A 20,089-nucleotide genomic window follows, 5' to 3' on the forward strand; every position below is an offset into this window, starting at 1 on the left:
AACATTCAGACCTTCTCCAAAAGTATTTATTGCATTTAGCATGTATTTTTCCTAATTAAGAAGTTTCCAAGAAGTGTTAAGCATGTGTGTATCACATTACTCCATGACACCTTGAAAAATCAAAGAGAAAACATTAGTTCATTTAAAAGAAAGGGATCACAACCTATTTTTCAGAGGTAGGTGAAAAAGAATCTTTTATTTACAGAATTAAAGGGGCAAAGGAAAATACAGTTCTGTGTGTGAAGACTATGAGTAGTCAATGACCTACGATACATAAATTGCCTTTTCTGCATATGATCATATATCAGTAATGCCTTTTGCAGAATCTTTGTAGAGCCCAGAAACCCCTAAGACTACTGCAACTTCATTTTATTAACACTGCAAGTTTCCCGTATCAGCATTCACACTGACATATACTGATATTAATAGTATTTCAGCCCTTCTATCGAGCATTCAACTGGTACACAGCCCTACAACTTGGGCTTTTAAGTAAAAAGGCTTTGTTCAGATGCTTGAATAAAGAACACTGCAGCATTGCAAAGCCTCTCGAAAAGTATCTGTCTGCCATGAGTACTTTTTCTAAATATTAACCTGGAATTCCACATCAGAAGTATTAGCTAGCAGCTTGCTGAGCAAACTTAGAGTAGGGAGCATGGTAAGATCAGGCCGCCTGTTTTTGAAAACACTGCAGTAGTTTTGCGTCAGATCATTTTCAGTATGGGGGGAGGGAGATGAAAAAGATATTTCAGAGTAACCTGGGCAGCCTGAATCACAGAACTGAAAAGTGAGCTGAAATAGTTCAACAAAATTAAAGCCATTTTTTTGACCATCTCAGTTATACCTGAGGGAAACGAAGAAAACACTAAACACTACTGACTGGACCTTCTTCACTGTGCAGATGCACCACTTTTTCCTACGAGCTCAATATACAGAGCAAGGTATGACACGGGAAACAACATAGTTTAACTTACAATTACGAAGTCAGGACAGCTGCAAGATTTGTCTTTCAAAATATGGACATTTAAATATTCCTTGTATTTCAGAGTGCTACTCTGACTGAAAAGCACGCTTACTCCAAAGTTTCTAGAACCACTATCTGTGAAACAAATCCTTTAGAGAATGACCTGCATCCACCACAGGACTGAAGAAGAATTTTCACCAAAAACTTTATAAAACTTCTGCAGTTATAAAAAGCACAATTTAAAATAATCTCCAAAGACAACAGCTTTTGGTAACAGCTGCATTTAAGCCATCTTTCTACATAATAAATACCAAGTACATTGTCTCATACACAAATGATAATTTGACACTGAAAGAAATCACTCCTTTTACTAAGAATCTTTTCTCTGCAATAGATACTGTTTAGAAGTTTGGTACTTTTTTCTAGTCACTATAGATTTTTCAGTAGGCGACAGTGAATCTCTAACATACAACTAGGCACTGACGCCTTCTTCCCCCAACTTTAAGGTCATTTCGTAAAAGATTCCATTACCTCCAACACTTAATCTAGTTTTAAAATCTGACACAAATCAACTGTTGGGAGATCTTAAGCCGCCATTATAGCATTTATCAAGTGTGCAATGCAGTAAGTTTGCCGAAACACGTTAGCAAATACCAGGCTGTATACTACCTGTGTGCTATTTAGAATATAGCTACTGTATTTGAATACACAATTCCTCACTCCAAGAAGTGCTATTCTCACTTGTTCACTGAAAATAAATAGAAAAACACTTGGCATAGATGCCAAACTGCATTAAGTTATACACAGGGTTACCTATTATTTTAACAAGCTCCAAGCTTTTTGGAAACAAATACTCTCCATTTTAAAATCCCGTTACTTCAAATATTTCAATCTGCTTCAGCGCTGTCTTTTTACATCCTTCTCCAATGCCTTCCAACAGAACATGTCTTTGCCGTACTAGGTAGAAGATCAAGAACATTGAAGCAGTCTAGTCTACTCTCAGTTTTTAATGGCACTTTTGCTCCAAATTATCTTTGACACTTCGGAACATTCCTCCTATGGTAGAAATCAGTTTATAAAACCTCACATCCATACAAGCAGGCCACTGGCCCAAACATCTCCATTTCAGTTGCACAGTATAATAACAAAAAGCTACTAACTTACTACCACATTTTTCATGTAAGAATCATGAAACCTCCAAATCAAAGGTAAATTAGTGGCTTACGAATTCATCTTTTTTTGACAGGGCTTAAACTGTATTCTTGCACCATGAATTTCACTTTTAGCACAAAGTGCCATTCAAATGTGAATTTTCTACAATACTACATCTTACTATAAAGTGATCCAGGTTTTGAAATAATTTCAAGTATGGCATTCCAACTTTTTCTTGTTTTCAGATATTAAAATATATTGTCTTACAGATTTAAAAATATAAATTTGACAAAAAGTTACCTATGTGTGTTCAAGGCAACTTTGGGACCTCTTTGCTTTTTGTAAACATACATCTCACCATTAAATGATAGGCTGGAAAATGTCAGAGAGGAATCATCCATAGCAAACATGTTTCTCAAGCTGTGCATCTTTAGGGGACAGGAAAAGAACTGCTATGCTGTGTATTCATTCACAAAAACTTATACTAAACAATTAGGTAAGCATATATACATTTTCAAAGAAATAGCACTTCTGCAACATGACACTGTAGAACCAGTCAGCCACGAGGAAAGGCAAAGCTAACAATTCTATCATTCATGAATAAGGCCCATACAGCATGCTGGCTACTCTGTACTGCACAATATATATAGAAAGCAACAAGACAAAAAATATGCTTTTACTGAGAAGGGTGTTTAAGGAAAATTTTGAAATAAGATGATCAGAATACTTAATACCTATCTTAGGAGCCACATACAATCAGTAAAAATCAGGAAGATTTCCAGGCTTGCATGTTCATACACATTACACTATGGAAATAGTAGAGTTAAAATAAACAGGACATTAAAGTGTCCAGTTTGCAGACATTTCCATCAACGATACATGAGTATCTGCTCTTGTAGTGTCCATGTATCATTAAAGATAGCAGATTAAGTGTTCATTAGTAACGAATCCTGACCATGGAACTAGCTCTCGACTTCTATGTATCAGTGCCAAGTAGTAATCTAGTTGAATGCCACCTTATTTTTATAAAAGAACTATGTATTATACCAACATTTAAACTAATTAAGAACTTATACTTTTAGTAGTAAGACAAAGTTGTGAGCACAATAGAAAACAAAAAATATTTAATACATTTGCTTCTAATATTAAAACTGTTCAGCTCCTGAATGGATTCATTTGCATATACCACTTCTTACAGGGAAGAAAGAATGATTATCAAACAGATTTTACAAATTTTTATAAGCAGTGCATAATTCTGTTACCCTGATAAACCTATAAACACTGGTTGATGCATTCAAGAACACCTCTTATAGACACATTTACAGCTATTATCAGAACCCCTCCTTTAAATCGCCTTAAAAAAAAAAGTGAAGTTAGTGCCAGTAAAAGGTGCCAAACCAATAGCTTTAGAAATGGATGCTTCATCCACAAATATGATATATGCATTTAAAGATTCCCCTTACCTCTGCAAGATACCTAAATTTTACCTGTGCAGACAACTCATATTATGGTTAGAATTATATCTATGCAGCTTCTAAGCTCTACTGAAAACAACCAGAATTTCTGTTGGTGACAACTGATACTCATCCAGGAAGAACCAAACTTATTTCAATCTCATAACTGAACCAGAAGTAGCCTTGATTTACTGAGGCAGAATGTGCATTTGCAACTTAGAGAAAGATCTAGTATCCCATTAGTGATCTCAATAATTCAGTTCCCAGCAATAAACCCTTTGGCCAACAGACTGAAGTTCACAGAACTACAGTTATAGATGCTGAGAAATGGACAAAAGATATCCAGAGTTCAAGCTCACTCTAGCAAGGTGAGTGAATTCTGCTTGTATTAGGAACATGAACAAAACCAAGTATTGCCACACTTGTGAAGGACTACATTACGTGATCGTTAACATCCAAAAAGATAAGGTTTCTGCAACCACCAAGAAATGCATTTGACCATTTACAACAGAACAAATCACGCACTTTGTACAGTAACAACAACAGTCATTTATGGCCTTATCTACCTGCAAATTAATTCCTTTTGCAGGTACACATTATATTGCTAAGACTCATAAAAATATATATTATCTCTTTCCTTTAACATTTAGGTATATAAATACTTGACTGAAGAACATGCATCATTTAGATAAACAATTGCAAGAATGTTCTCTAAAAACATAGGGTTCTTTGACATTTAGCAGTATAAAATGATTACATATAAAGGTAGCTATTAAAGTCAAGACTTAAACCAATACAGCAGTGAACAGTCCATTGTGTGCTAGTTCAAAGAAATCAAGCACCTTTTGTAACAGGTTATATAATATATATATACACATACATACACACACATTAATGAATGCATTGTAAATGAAGAAAAAAATAGAATCATTCCATCTGCATATTCTTCTGTTCTGTTTGGATTCCAAACTTACTGTTCATTTTTCTGCTTGTTTCCCATTCAGCTCTTGGTCAATTCTGCTTAAGAAAGCAAGCAGTAAAATTAAAACTATGTTAACAAGAAATTGTTAGTTTCTTAACTCTATTTTAAGCCAAAATGATTAATCTTAACAGGAAGAAGCTGAAAGCTTTTTACACGGAAAGTGTTTTAGTAAATAAATATTAAATTATTTCAAATTATTTCAAATGCGGTCACAAGGTGTTTTAAAAAGACATCTATTTTCCTACCTCCCCATAGAAATGAGTTAAGTCTGTTAAGAAACCATTTAAATAAGCACAGCATTTGAAAGAAAGCATTTGAAAAGTGCAAGTGAAATTTGACTGCAAAATAAGAAAAGCGGGTTTTATGCTGTTACTAATGAATGCAAGCAGAAATACAAGTTTAAAGTAAGGTAAGATGACATCTACTGCTATCAAGCACTGCTGTGCTACTTCATACTCTACGATTACCCACGAAAAATTCACGATCATGCTGCTGAAATTTCTTTTTATAAAAAACAATCCACTTTTGAACTGGCAAACAAGATCTTACTTTGCAGAAACCACTGGATTATTAATAGTTCTGCATGAGATGTACTTTTCCATCTTTACACCAAGAGCCTATAGCCTTAATTATATCTTTTGGAAAATAAGTCGTGAATAGAGGTAAATTCATTTTAGAACCAATAGCAGTTCCAGAGCAGGAGAATAAGTTTGTGTTGTCACAACCCAGTTGTACCTCCTACCTCTTCAGTTTCTCAAACTATAACCAGCCAGTTTCTCCAAAACAGTAAAAACAATGACTGTTCTCTAGGCCATGAGCCCCCCCCCCAAAAAAGGGGAGGCAGGTATTCTATTTTCAGCAACACTATAATAGTTGTATGAACTGACTCCAGTACGTACTGTTCCAAATTTGTTGGATCTTCATCATCTACAAATCAGTCTTAGTAAAATAACTGTTTACTTGCAGGGTATGCAGCTGCAGCTGATCCCTATCCTCACTGCAGTATCATAGGAAAGCATGTTTTGACATGAATTAAAGGACATTTCAAAAAAAGTATTTAAGAAAATATGGGAAGCTAATGTGAAAAAACAAGCTACATGTAAGCATACAATTAACAATATAAATCCATAAAAGTATAAAATATTCTAGCTTCCGTAATGACTCAAATTACGCTTAGCCAAAGAATTCTCACTGCCATCCCTGACAAAGTTAAAAACTGAACTTAACACATCTTTCCCCCTGTTCTAACAAGCGCTTGTGATCTTTCCTCTTATTTAAGAATTTTAAATAGGAAGATAAAATATTTCACTTTTGTGAAATATAAGCGGTGATATTATTGACATGGACACTGAAGAGTTGTGTACTGAAATTTAAAAAGTTTTTACATTACTGTTTGAGTGTCTTAGGTCTGCAATGGATGTTGCAATAGAATTGGGCCAAATTATATATGCTGAAAAACCAAGCAGAACAGTTGCTCTTTAATATGTACTGAAAACAGTTTATTGAATTTGATGGTTTTAACTTCAGGCAAAAACACTGCAAAATTCTCTCTTAATTGGAGTAATTCCTAGAAGATGCCCAATACACTTCTCACCAGCCTTATCTACCCATCTTCAGAAAAAAAAAACCACACACACAAAAAAAAATACACACAAAAAAACCCCCTACACTCTTTATGTATTTTTTTCCTGCCTCTCATCCTACCTCTCTGCTAGCCACCTAATTTGCAGACAATAAGGCTCCCTCAGTAGTTGTGCACACATAGGAGGACTCATCAAAAAGTTAAAATTAGTATCAAAACCTTTCAGTACACTTGTTAGTGGCAAAGTGGAAAAAAAATGCATAAAATTAAAAAAAAAAAAAAAACTACTTCCACAATAGCTTGAATGGTTAACAGGCCATTGAAAATTAACAAAATGAAAACCCAATGTTTATTAGCAAGGAATTTAGGCACTGCAAATACAAACAGCACTAAAAATATTAACTAATTTAGATTGCATCTGTGCAAGTTAATAATTAGAAAAAGAGGTAGTGAATACCGAACTAAAGCAAAATACAAGATTCAAGACTAGAACTTCCCCCAATGCTGCATTTACTGAAGACAGCTTAGCACCTAAACCCAGTTCTTTCAGACATCATCATTTTTTTTGATACAATGAAACTTAGTTTAATCAATTCACCTAGAATCATGACTTTTGCCTGGTGAAGATATAGTTGAAAATCTGTACATCCCCTTAAAAATAAGCATCTCATGTGATACTAGAGACTATTTACAAATATCTGGTTAAACATACAGGGTGTTACACTGCATTTACAAACAGCTACTTCCATGCATAGAAACTCAGTCGCTAGTGCATGTTTATATTTACAAATGCTTATTCCTTTATGCAAGCCAATCAACTGGGAGTTAGTTGCAGAGCGAACAGTCTCATCTAGATGCAACCCTAATCAAAACATGAATATACCTTTTCTGTTTCTTTCTAAACTTTTCTTCTTCATACCTTGGTGAGGAAAAGTTTGATTTCAGTAAATCAAAGATATGAAGGCCAAACTCAACAGAAGTTGCAAACTGCTATTAGTTTCAATATATTTTGTGGAAACATACCAAGTTTAAAATTGATATAATTAAGAAAAATAGATATTGTACTTCCAACCTCTATGAGCCTTAAACAAGGATAATTAAGATTTGGTTACTATGTCATAAGATATGAATTCAATACAACCTCTTGTACAGTATCTTTCACTGAAATTTAAGGTCTGTATTCATAAGAATAGTCTAAAGCCAGAAATAATCCACCACAAGTCTGAACTAACTCCAGAAATCAACCAGTTCAGCCTTTACAGAAGGAGTATAGTTCATCAAAACAGATAGAAGGAGTCTTGCCAGACTGGGAATGAAAATCTGGATTTTGGTAATGCATCCTTCAAAAGCCCCATTAAAAAAATATTTTAAACGTAGCACAAGGCTGCTTCAACTTTGACAAGTCTTTTTCCACACAGAAAACCACATCCTCTTCATTTTATAAAAAGTTCAATTTTGCAGCTGATACCAGCTGTAATACAGTAGCATTTACTGCAGTAATTGCTCTCCTCCTCCACAAGGATGTGCCCTTCTGACCAGGGTGACATTATACCATCCTTCCTTATAGAGCTCCCAGTTTGCCACCACACTTGTAGCTCCTCTACTGTGATGCATAATCTACAGGCTCTTTGTTACAGCTCTTAATAGGTGGATCAGCCTCTTTTTTTTTAAATCAATATTGTTAGTATGTCCAATTGGTTCTTAAATTAACGATCTTTATTCTACTACTGCATCCACACATACTATTGAAAAGTCATCATCATGCCTGAGGGCATATAAAGAGTTGTGCTAACACTAGAATAGGTTATACTACATGGCCAAGATCTGGAGTGAAAGAGGAACAGTGGGGGACAGGCAGAAAAAACAAGCACATTATGCTGCCTTTCCCCCAAAGCAGTTTCAGAATATTACGGTTAAGGATTCAGCACTCTTCCATTGCAGATTTTCTTTTAAATGAAATCCTGACCCAAGTGATATTTCACTGCTTAAATTACTCTGCATTTTGGCATGAAAATGGAAGATATCTATAGTAACTTCAGTACTAACATGCCTAGAATTTCTAATAAGCCAGTTTAACATTCAAGTGGAGAAAACCTGCAGTGAGGCCTCATCTCCACAATTCACATGCCATAATTCAGTAATTACATAAGTCAGTTTTCTGTTCAAAACCAACCACTGAATACATTTACATACTGGTACTAAACCATGATCAACTTAGAACACAGTTGAATAATAAAACGTACTGTTTTATGCACTCTGGGATGCCAACGTATTCCATGGGGATGAGTTCAGCTAGTTCTGCCAACGTAAAAACATACCTAATTTTTTGGCTGAATTTTGAGCTGTGGAAGAACACACACAGGGTACAGTTACAACTTTTAAAATGTTCAGTAAAATTAAAATAGTTTTTGAAGTTTAAATACCTTCCAGAGTATTACCTAATAAAAGGTTTAGTGATGGCCAGAAGCGTTCTGATGAACCAAGAAGGATGAACTATTATTAATGATTTCAGATTTTTCCTTAACCTGAAGAATTCAAACAGCAGACAAATATTAGAACACAGACAATGTGACAAAGGCTTCTGAGCATACAAAAGAGAAGTACTTTCTTGCTAGCACAACTTTGTCGCATAAATCATTTAGACTTTACATTATTAGAAATTCCCATCAACCAGAAAAGTCATAGTACGTTTTATATTTTAACTATACAGTTGTAATGTCACCTTCTCAACAGTGAAAAGGGAATGACATTCTGAAGACAATGTTTCTTTGAACCTTTTTGTACAGTTGTAATGAAGTACTCAAAAAGGGATCAATCTTATTATCTTCTTCTAGTATTTATTTAGCATATTAACGCATGTTACCATTCTACATGGTAACAGTATACAGCATTCTAACAATCTACTATTTTCATTTAAAAATTACATATGCCTGTAGCATTGTTTCTACTTTGTCTCAGTTTAGGAAAAGATCTTCAATATACCAGACAATTCACTTAACAAGTAAGTCTTAGCAGACAGGTACCACATACACCACATTAAGTAGCAGTTTTCCCAAAATACATACCATTACGCAGATAAGTATTTTAAGAAAATACTGCAGCAGAACTTCTTACCTTCTGTCAATTTGCTGGTAACATTTCCTGAGCCAGCCTAAACTTGGCATTTTTCTCCGTGTTGTTGCACCATTCAAGTAAACTATCATATAGTTCTCTGCTACTAATAGCTCTAAAGTGCCAATTACATACCTGCAAAGATAAGCACAGAGAAAACCTCCAAGTGAAGACCTACAGATATTATTAACGTAATTACAACTACTGCTCAAATTACTAATTATTAACAAAAAAAAAGGAAAAAAAAAAGAGTTAAAAGTTGAGCAACTAGTCAGTCTTTCCCCCCCCCCCCCCACGAAAGTAAATGCAGTTGCTTTTCTATTTCTTACCTCTTCCTCACCTCAAATGTAAAAGACTTAATTTAAAGGAAAAAAAGAGGCATACTCTCCCTAACATTAAAATACTGTATCTCACAATGTGAAACTAAGATGGTATTTGGAGGCAGACGACAACTTACTTAAATAGATTGTCCATTAGATATCTGTAGTTAGGCTGGCTGCTTTCTGGCATAAAGCATACGGCAAAAACAACAATGGCATTTAACCCATCACCATAATAACCTAAAAACAAAGAAGAAAAAGCAGCAGTAAGTGACAAAGATGACTACATCTTGACTACATTTACACAAAGAAAGGTCAACCCTGCTTGGTAAGTACCTAAAGGCTTTACAAACGTTCATGGTAAGTTCACACAGTTACAAGAAACATTAAGATTTACCAAGTTTGTCCATTTGTCTACTCTTAAAGGCATCACTGGGATTACAGTAAATCAGCTGCTGCACTTACATTTAGAATCTCAGTATATTTAACAGCGTTCCGGATGGTCAGCTTTTCTCCCTACTTAAACTTCATATACACTGTTGAGAAGAGTCAGTAAACTGGATTCATGCCTCAGCTTTCAGCACTCTCATAAAACCAAAGAACTATACCAGTAGCAGAAAAAGTCACATCTTACTACATACATTCAGCTTCAAAAAAATGCTCATAATATTTGGGCAACCCCATCATGTTTTAATACTGCAGTTTTTTAGTGTTAGGCTTTGTCATTAGAAAGGCACATTAGTAGCACTACCAAAACACGCGTGCATTTTGGAACTTCAGTTTAACTAGAAAAAAGAAAGAAAAAACCTCACTGTATGCCTTAACAGTGCAACACATGATCATCATTCATGAACCTTTATGCCCAAAGTTCTTCCCATCCCACCCCAACTCAGCTCAAAATAGCAGTTTCTCAGCAGTTCCCTTCAGCACATCGCTAATTCTTACCACCATGACTGATAACTTTTTTATACGGTTCAATTGCCTTCATGTCCACCCTATGGTCCTGTTCTCCAATCCTAAACATACGCCAGCGTCGACCATCCTCTTTTTCTTCTGCAGCAGTGTACTCCGTAAGCGATCCTTTTCTAATTACATCAGTAGTTTTTGGTTTTGGAAGATCATCTACCAAAGATGAAATATGTTCAAGATCCGTTATGAATACTATGCGGCGTGACACTCAATTACAACACAAGTTAACCACTTTGTTATCTATTTCAACATTCCTCATCCCGTCAAACATATCAGCCAACTTAGTTCCTTCAGCCATTATGAAATAGGATCTCATGGGTGCCAAATACTTCATTTAATGAAAATATTCTATGTTAGCATTGATATGCATCAACTATAATGTTTTATTTCAAAGTGCCTGATAAATTTCTAATCACATAAGAAGCCTTTTAATTGTAAGCTTTTAGAACACAGACCTTAGTCTAGTTCAACAAAATAAACAAAGTGGTTAACTCCAATGATTATTATAAAGGTTGCTTGATCACAGATTTACACAAAAGCATAATTAAAACATTAATACTATCTTGCAAGCAGACATGCAGACATCTATTAGAAATTAAATCTAGTTCATGTGTACGCAATCAATATATATGAAATTTATGCTGGCAGCAATCTGTGAAAGAATTTGCTCCAATTACATTATGATTCTTGACTTTGTTGCATAGACCTTACCCAAAGCGAGAAAAACCTACTGCAAGTTAGTTGTCTGTTCCCAAGACAAAGCTGTTAATTGAAACTATCCTTCCAGGAAAATGAAGACAGCAGCATTAAAAGGAAGAAAAGACAGAAACCCTTTTCAGCCACTTTTAAAAACAACGCATAAATATCTGGAACATTTCCTTAGCATCATTCCAGAGTTAAACCCAAACACCAATTCTTCCCTAAAATAATAAAACAACAAAAATCCTTTTACACAGGCAAACCCACAGTCTCTGCTATGAAAACTTCACCTGCAACATCTCCTTAGCTATTAAAAAATATTTGTGTTTTTAAAAGCATTTTTCTCCAATCACAGACTATCTTGAAATGAAAAACAGGTCGTGCTTCACATGCAACAATGTAAAAGAAAACTTCTTGTTCACTTAGGAATTATTTAATTTTTCTTTTTACAACATAAAAAAAAGAATACTTGAGCTTGCAGGTTCAGTTATTTCTGATGCACATTTAGCGGCACAAATTAAAGGTTCCAACTGTTTGGCCCAGAAAACAGTTTTGACTTTTATAAAAGGGTCTTAAAACATAATTATAACTGCAGCTTTAAAACTCAGCTGGACTTAACTCATACGCAGAACTTGTTATCTCAAATAAAATTTGGTAGCCTCTCAAGTTTTCACCTCTAAAGATCAAGAAAGATGAAGCATTTATTTCTCAATTCTAAGATAGCTTGCATGTAGCACTTCTAGTGCAGGTATGGCTAAACTAGCTTCGTATCAAGTTACTTTCAAATTCCTTGACACACAATAGGGATTCTTCTGCTGCTTCCAATCAATTTAGAAGACAGGCAAACTTTAAAGTTAGTGGCCTTTGCCTTTTCTCGTTACAGCAATGCATCAGATCAGGATCAGTATTTTTTAAAAATAACATTCAATCTTCCTCAAAGATTTGCAATTTACAGATTTGTGAAAAGCTAAACTACAATGTACATACTCTCTGCATGGTTCACCTCCATTTAAAACTCATCTGTAATTCCCAGTTTATTTCTTAGAAACATACCGCAGTGGATGAGGATTTTCCATAACTTAGAGATTTACAAGTGTTCATAACATTCACTTAAGTTTATTTAGCATTACAGTTGTTATGTTTGTCTGTTTACTAATCAAACTTGCTTTTTACAAATTCATTATACCTATTCACAATTTCCAATTTAATCATTCCCTTTATATTTTTATTCTTACAATGTTGAGCCTTAATTACTCCCCACCTGAAAAACTGCGGACCTGTGCATAAGAGAATAGAAGTCTTTTATGGAATTAGACAAAAGCAACAAAACAGTTACCTTCCCATTCAAATTCATTACTGTTCTCTGAGGGAGTATCCAAGTCATCCAAATCAATCTCTCCACTCTCATCCAAGTCATCAGACAATACAGATTCCCCACTGTGATCCAAAGTTAAGCTAATATCTGGTGCCATTAGTTTCTTCCTCACTTTGTTTCCATTAACTTCTGCATTAAAAAAAAGCAAGTTATTAATTTTAAAAGTTAAAACAAGTTTAGACAAGTAAATCAACAATCCAAAATAGCGCAGTGCTTTGCCAAAGTGCATCATAAGACAATGCCCATCACTTAACCAACGTGTCTTTAGAATAGAAATTAAAAAAAACATAGGGTGAAAAGAACAGCACTGAGTTTTAAGTTCTCTAGTCTTTAAGTATTCCCGATTGTATACGCATTATGATTACAGTAGTAGACCACCATATTTCAGACAGCAAGAAAAATGTGAAGTGCTACCAGCTCCTAACTGACCAAAATCTATGCTAGCTATATCAAAGTGCACACAACCCATTCTAGATGTTATACTAAATGTTACAGACAGTGCAATAGATTAAGGTTTCTAGCCCTTGTTTTCATTAGATATTGGTAACATCATAACCACTTTTGGAAAAAAAAATACAAGCTATAACAAATAAAGGCTGACAGACAACAGTAAGGACAGAAAAACAAAGAAACTAGTAGGTAAATACACAGCATGCTTTGAAACACAAAGCAAATACTTGCGTGTTTTAGACAGCACTTGAAAGCAGGGAAGAAAATAAAATGCCTGATCCAGCACTGGAAATGCCAAAGCTAAAGCAGACGGACAAAATCCAAAAAAGTTTTAAAAATGAGGGAAAAAAAAGCATCTGGATTTCCTCCCTGACCTTTCAGACATGGAACATTCTTAAAAGCACTCTTAGTCCTGAAATTTGGGGTGACTAAATTAGGCCTTAACTGACACTCAGATACCAAACAATGAGCTGTTATTTTTCAGATAGGTCAGGAAGGGAGAGTGCAATAATTCATTTTATCCAGTATTAACTTCATAGCTCAGTTTAGAGGGAGGATGATGATTCTCAGATGTTTTATTCCAAAAACTTTTTTTTTCAAATAACATTTTTTAATACAAATACGTCATTTAGAATGCCTTTCCCTCAAGCCTAACTTAAAAAAGAAAAAAAAAAAGACAAAAATGGAGCTTTAAGACAGCTGCCTAAGCAGGAAGAAGTCTGCTTGACTAGAGTGAACTGTTCTTACCAATTTCACCTTCTCTTCCAGCCTCAGCCAATATATCTGATTCAGGGTCATCCTCTGGCAGGGGCCTGGTGTAAGAAGTAGAAAATATTAGTACAAAAGGGTCTCTCTTATAACCAGCTAAATGCAAAATATTTAGATTCATGCACTGCTAAAAAAAAACAAAAACAAAAACAAAACACTGTGGGACAGGATTTCACTAAATATACTTTAGTCTAAGGTCAAGCTGTCAGCAAACCAAGCACTGAGCTAACAGGGAACTCCTTTACAGCACTCAAATGACCATCTGCTGATGTGATCAATACCAAAATACTGGTTGCTATTGGTGCCTATCATCCTTCAGAAAATTTGTCATATTCTTGCCATGAGAAAGTCTGATATTAAATACATCTCAGAAGTATCTCTCACTTTCTTACCAAATGTCTCTGCATTCAGCTACTTTAGCACCTCTTCAGGCACAAATGTCACTAGCATTCTTAACTGTTAAAAATTTCGCCCAGAAACATTGCCTAATGAAGTATTTGGGCCTTCAGACATTGATAATAATATGCAAACAATGTAGCTGCAAAAGGTTACCATAGTGGAAAAACACAAAACCTAACTTTATTCAAAACTCCCTCTTCAGTAACACTGAAGGCTTGCACAGTGGCATTCCTGTATTACCTGAATTACACTTGGAGAGATCGCTCTCCAGTCCACAAAGAACCATACCACAAAACCCTTTTCATACTACTACATTAATATTGAAAATCACTGCAAGATTATTTAGTATTGATTCATCAGGAACAGAGAGTATTAGCTTTATCTGGATGTTATACATTTGATTTGAATGAATTATTCTTTTAAACCTTGGAAAATCTTCATCTTGCCATTCTTCCTTAAACTCCACACCTTCCATTCTTCTTAAATTACTAATAGGGACTCCTGATCAGCTGAACCTCTTGTCTTCAAGACAGCAGGTTAAAAAAGAGCTGCAAAAAACAGACAACAGAAGATGCTAGTTCAATATTGTCGGTATTCTAGTACATACAACGTGTCCTTTCACTTACCACTGCGTTATTATACAAGAAAAAAAAAAAAAGAAACCAACCCAGGGAATAGCTTTTTGCTTCTGCCCCCCACCTTAAAAGAAAGAAAAGAAAGAAAAAGCCAACCCCCCGCCTCCCCTCCACTTACAGAATACCTTCTAACCTCTCTGTCACACAGAGAGGTATCTCTGGAGTTCATCCAATGACCTGCTCAGGAAGGACCAATTTCTAAGTTTAAATCAAGTCCCTAAGCAACCTGATCTATTGTTTGGATTACAACAATTCCCTCTAAAAGAAAACTACAAGAAACCTGAGAATTCTCAAGTTTCTATGAGAGATACTTAAACAAACAAAAAAGTATACTCAGAAAAAAAAAAGCAAAAAAAACAGATGGTCAGGTATAAAATACAGTACAGTTCCTAAAAAAAGCAATTTAAAGTTAACTCCCTATTTTAGAGCTATTTGGAGAACTCACCCTGCGACATGCAAGTCAGGCTGTGTTTTCTCAGGCTCACCCATCACCATTAACACGGAATCCCCAATAATGGAACATAATAAACCATTCTGGTAACGCACAAGTTAACGTCTAATCCAGTTCAAACTCTCAGCTGTGCTGGCTCTAAAGATTAACAGGAACAAGTAAACTTATTACAATCAACACAAATCAGAACATGAAACTACACAGTATTTTTAAATGTAAATAAGCAACACAGAACACTAGTAAGTACAAGGCCTGAATACAATCACACAGCCAGTTAAGCCAGAGATAGTTTATTTTTCACATGGACAAAGCGACAGTTAAACTTATTGTTCTGTAGGATCATCCTTTAGAGCAAACAGCACCTCTCAATTTCCTTTTTCCTGATTACAATCACAGACTTTTTTTTCCCCCCCTCCTTTCTCTCAGATGAGTCCTGCAATGCCTAAGGTGACACTTCACAATCTGATTAATAAAAGCCTTTTTAAAAAAATGCTGATTTTCTGTAAAACCACAGAACCAGAGGTAAATTCAGTGGCAAAGATTTTCAGCATACTTTGCTGACATTTCCCTCCTTCTCCCACCCAGAAAACTGAAATATTTTCCCCTTTTTAATAATACCATGCTTGAAATAATTTCTTGCTGCATGAATAATATGACATTCCTCAGGAAACATACAATAACCCAATATACTAAGGCATAAAGTTTAAAAGTTCTTTTCATGAGGTAGTAACATTTTAGAATACTGTTACAAAATATTTCCCACATAAATTACAGAATTCTCATCAGCAACATCTCATAAAGGTGTATTAAAACCAATTATTTGCTAAATACTGCATTGCATAGTTACAAACAACTTACAAGGCAAGTTCCAAATCTTATGTAACGAAAGCATGAGTTCTAAGTTATTTCATTTCAGCATCCTACTAAACATTCAGATGACGCAGTAGTTTTGGATTTTTTGACTTAAGTCTAATGTGCAAGTACACTATCACTGTCAACTAGAAAAATGAGAAATTAAGAAATTGAAGATAACCTTTTCAAGAAAGTTCGAAAACTGCCAACTTTCAAGTCAGCTACTGAATAATTTTACATCATCAATAAAAATGCTTACAAAGCAGGAAAAAATAAATCCTACTATCTCTGCTTATAGAAGCTAAAGCAGATGTTAGAATACCGGTTTCCTACGGTTGCTGTGGTAGCACTGACTTCCTGTGTTTTTACTGTGCCAAACTCTCTCATTAATGCAGCAGTAAAAGAAATATCTAGAAGGCTAAACTTGAAAAATGTAACATCTTGTAATAATGCAAGTCTTCATTAGTCACGTAGAAAAAAAGCAAGCAATTTCTACCTGGTCCTATCACTCCTTGTGGCCAACTCAAAAAAAACTCTGCTTTCTCAGAACAACTCATTTGCTCATTAGTCTCAATTTTATTAACAGAAATAGTATTTGAAGATTTGGAGCTATAAAGGTCAGAAGCTTCCCTATGTTGGAAGACATCTGGATGTGGGACTGCCGTGCGGTTTGATCTCTTACAGGAGCCCCGGGAGGCTGGTGTTTAACCGTGCCTCTTGCACTTCTGTGCTGTATCTCCAGAGGCAAGTCACAACATTACAAACAAGGAAGAAAAATAACAAGTGAAGATGTTACTAAACTCCACTACTCTTCTGCTACAGCTAATATAAGCACATCCATTTCCAGAATATGTTTTCATTTGAAAAGGTTACTACTTATACCAGAAGTCAAACACCAGTGTTCTCATCCCTTTTTCTGGAAAATAAAGGCACACAGTTTTCACAATTGTCCCATTAATGCTGTTTGGGAAGATGCAGTAATACCAAATATGACAGTGTAGAGAAGCCTATTGTAAACTGCCGTTGCTTGGTTTGGTTTACAGTGGAACATAAGAAGTCAAAGATATCACTCTAATTTATCCCAGATAACTTGGAAAAACAGAAACAACAGAATGCATTCAAGTCTGTTTTATTTGTGAAGTTAAAAACCTCTTCCAAGAATGTTTTTTAACAGTTTTCACTGCTGAATTCTCAAAAGGGAAAGAATATACAAGTAAAGAGGAGTTAAGCATTTGGATGCAGTCACATCTGTCTATCCTAGACAAACACCCATTTTCAGCCCTTGATCAGGGCACCAGAGCGTTTTAAGTAAAATAACTATAGGGTTTACTTTTTGCAAGAGAAGTGCGATGATGAGTACATGACTAAACTAAAAACTAGCTGACCTGCACAAAGAACAGCATGTTATTCCAGTATCTTCATGTCAAGCTAGCTAACTTTTTTTCTATGTTTTACATCCACCATTTCAGAGAGATACTAAATTGAACTCCAGCTTTCAGGCATTAAAGAGGTGCCTCTAAGAGTATTTTTCAAGTCTGACTTACAGCAAGCCAAAAGTAAGGAATGTGCATCTGTTTTCTTGCACACAAACCACACTGCGTAGCTCACAGTAATTTTTAAGTGCTTCTGTAACTCTTTTTAAAAGCTCTGTAAAGCTTTTAAGATGTCACCACATTAGCCATAACTCTGCAAAACAACATTTCCCAGATCTGGAGACAGACACTGTACAATCAAAACCCCAAAACCCTACCACCTGCAGCTTTACAAAATGAGATGATGCAATGACGTTCACTACTAGTAAATCACTTCTTCATCTCTCCTTTTCCGACCCTTCCTCAATAGGAGCAAATCATAGAGAAATCATCAGGAGAAAAAAAAAGTATTTATAAAAATACTCTTGCTTTCATCTCCGAGGAAACTACTACGTTCCGCCTCGCAGGTGAAATGCAGGTGGGCAGGCAGGCAAATTATGGATTCGTGCTACAAGTACGCAGAGCGGTGAGAGACTCTCCGTTTCGGAGCCACCGGGCCTTCGGGGTACGCGCTGACGGCGCGAGGAGACGGCCGGAACGCGCCGGGCCGGGCCGGGCCGGGCCGCGACCCGCCCTGCCTCCGGGAGCCGCCCCGCCGCCGCGGGCGACGCCCGGCACCGGCGGCCGCGCAGGGCCTCGCACCGCCGCACCGGCCGCCCCGCCGCCTCCAGCCGCGCGTCTGCCAGCCCCCTCGCGAGGAGCTACCGGCCCACGCGAGAAAGCGGGGACTCGCCGCGCCGCCGCCGCCGCCGCCCGCCCGGCCCCAGCCCCAGCCCCGGCCCCGGCCCCCGCCCGGCTGGCGCGGCTCGGCTCGGCTCGGCTCGGCGCGGCTCGGCGCGGCGCGGGCCCTACCTGGGGGCAGCGGCCGCCGCGCAGAGGCCCGCGACGCGACGCGACGCGACGCGCTAACCCGGAAGCGGATAGGCCGCCGGGCTCACGTGACACCGCGCTGCGCCGCCGTTGGGGCCTCGCGCGCACGCGTGCAGTAATGCAGCTGCCACCTGCCCCTCCCACCTCGCGCAGGGGTGGCGCGTGCGCAGTAGCTCGGCCCTCGTGCGCGCGGGCGTCCGTTGGGGGCGCGCGGGCGTCCGTTGGGGGCGGTGGGAGGCGGCGGCGGCGGCGGGGCCGGGGCCGGCGGCGTGCGGGGTCCTGGGCCCAGGGGCCCGGCCCGGTCTGCGCCGCGGGGGTCGCAGCCCGCCCGGTTCGCGTGTGCTGCGAGCCCCTCGGGGCCGAGCAGTGTGAGCGAGAGAGGTGGGGAGGAGGAGAACGACTAATACCGGTCCCTACGTGCCGGGGAGCCGATGTAGCAGAATTACTGAGGAAAAATGCCCGACATCGCTAGGAATTACACCTTCAGCTATTTAAATGTATCAGGTGTGTATCCAAAATACTGTGCTTCAACATGAAATAATTCGATTATATTACAGACGCAGGATAGAAGCGTAGCAGGTTAGGTGAACTGGCCCATTTTCGTCGTTGTCACATGGCCAAGAAAGGCAATGATGGGGACCGTTTCGGTCAGGATTCCTGGGAGGAGGGGAAGGGTTGTGTCCGAGGTGAGGTCTGAGATGTGCGAGATCTGTGTGCTGTCCCACTGCCAGTGACTGCATGGTTTGGTACATGTCAGCAAGAAAACGATGCTTACCTCATGCGGATTTTATCTTGCTTTGGGTGAAATATCATTTGAGCTGGGGTGAACCCAAGCTAATTTGTGCAACTGTGCTATTGCTGGAAAATGAATGCACACATTTTTAGTGTATACATGAACACATTATACATGTGATACACAGAATTGGCCCCTTGACACTAACATATTGCTGTAGTGTTGAGACAGCTACTAACTTCCTTTTTGCTTCTCACTGCTGCTGTGTTGCCCAAAGTTGAAAGATGCAACAATAGCAATTATGAGTTTGTTTTATTCTAGGGTAGAGAAGAAACTGGGAATAAGTGTGACAGATGTGGAGAAAAAGAGTGGGAAACATTAGTAAGTGATTTGAGGGTGCAAGAAATGGATGTAGGAAAATGTGAGAAGAGGAAAATATTGCTAAAGAAGAAGAGAAATCTCAGCCCACAAATCCCTGAGCAAAGATAAAATGCAAGAATAACCAGGAAAAGAGCAATTATTAAGGTAATCAGAACAGTAAAAATGCGTTTATAAAGAATTAGTATCATGTCAACCAGACTGAGGCCTGTAGGCATTGTTGTAACATACGTTTATCAGATAATAGTTACAAATACAAAGTAAGAACTATCTTAAATACAAAAAATGGGTATGCAACTACTAGTAGGAGAAATACAGTAACAGCAAGAGGGAAACAATATTGCATTCTCTCATCTTTGTTTTGACACCATTTTTTATTTCTGGAAGTCGGAATGCCACAGAAGATGACCAAGCAG

The 20,089-nt window shown here is 37.4% G+C and overlaps 1 protein-coding gene and 1 long non-coding RNA gene across 7 annotated transcripts in view; one reads left to right on the plus strand and one right to left on the minus strand.

Annotated features, from left to right (window-relative positions):
• On the minus strand, nt 1-18,618 carry BNIP2 (BCL2 interacting protein 2). Of its 4 annotated transcripts, none has more exons than XM_062583584.1 (12): nt 18,545-18,618; nt 15,303-15,446; nt 14,648-14,770; nt 13,803-13,867; nt 12,567-12,734; nt 10,508-10,684; nt 9,700-9,802; nt 9,246-9,377; nt 8,570-8,656; nt 8,375-8,473; nt 7,015-7,050; nt 1-4,584 (listed from the first exon to the last, which is right to left on the minus strand). In XM_062583584.1, the coding sequence occupies exons 3-12, from the start codon at nt 14,695-14,697 to the stop codon at nt 4,545-4,547; spliced, it is 957 nt and encodes a 318-aa protein (XP_062439568.1). In that variant the 5' UTR covers nt 14,698-14,770; nt 15,303-15,446; nt 18,545-18,618; the 3' UTR covers nt 1-4,544. The 4 variants fall into 4 exon arrangements, with proteins under 4 accessions (XP_062439568.1, XP_062439567.1, XP_062439569.1 ...); XM_062583583.1 differs by having other exon boundaries at nt 1-4,587; XM_062583585.1 differs by lacking the exon at nt 7,015-7,050.
• Nucleotides 18,619-18,832: 214 nt separating this feature from the next.
• Nucleotides 18,833-20,089, plus strand: part of LOC134144594 (uncharacterized) — a 54,363-nt gene continuing 53,106 nt past the window's right edge. For 2 of the 3 annotated variants that reach the window (XR_009959427.1, XR_009959428.1), the window contains exon 1: nt 18,833-19,066. This is a non-coding gene — a long non-coding RNA (uncharacterized LOC134144594). Of the gene's footprint in view, nt 19,067-19,616; nt 19,821-20,089 lie in introns of all 3 variants that reach the window. The other variant, XR_009959429.1, reaches the window with a different exon arrangement.

The sequence above is a fragment of the Rhea pennata genome, chromosome 10 (assembly GCF_028389875.1).
Source record: "Rhea pennata isolate bPtePen1 chromosome 10, bPtePen1.pri, whole genome shotgun sequence".
Taxonomy (NCBI): domain Eukaryota; kingdom Metazoa; phylum Chordata; class Aves; order Rheiformes; family Rheidae; genus Rhea; species Rhea pennata.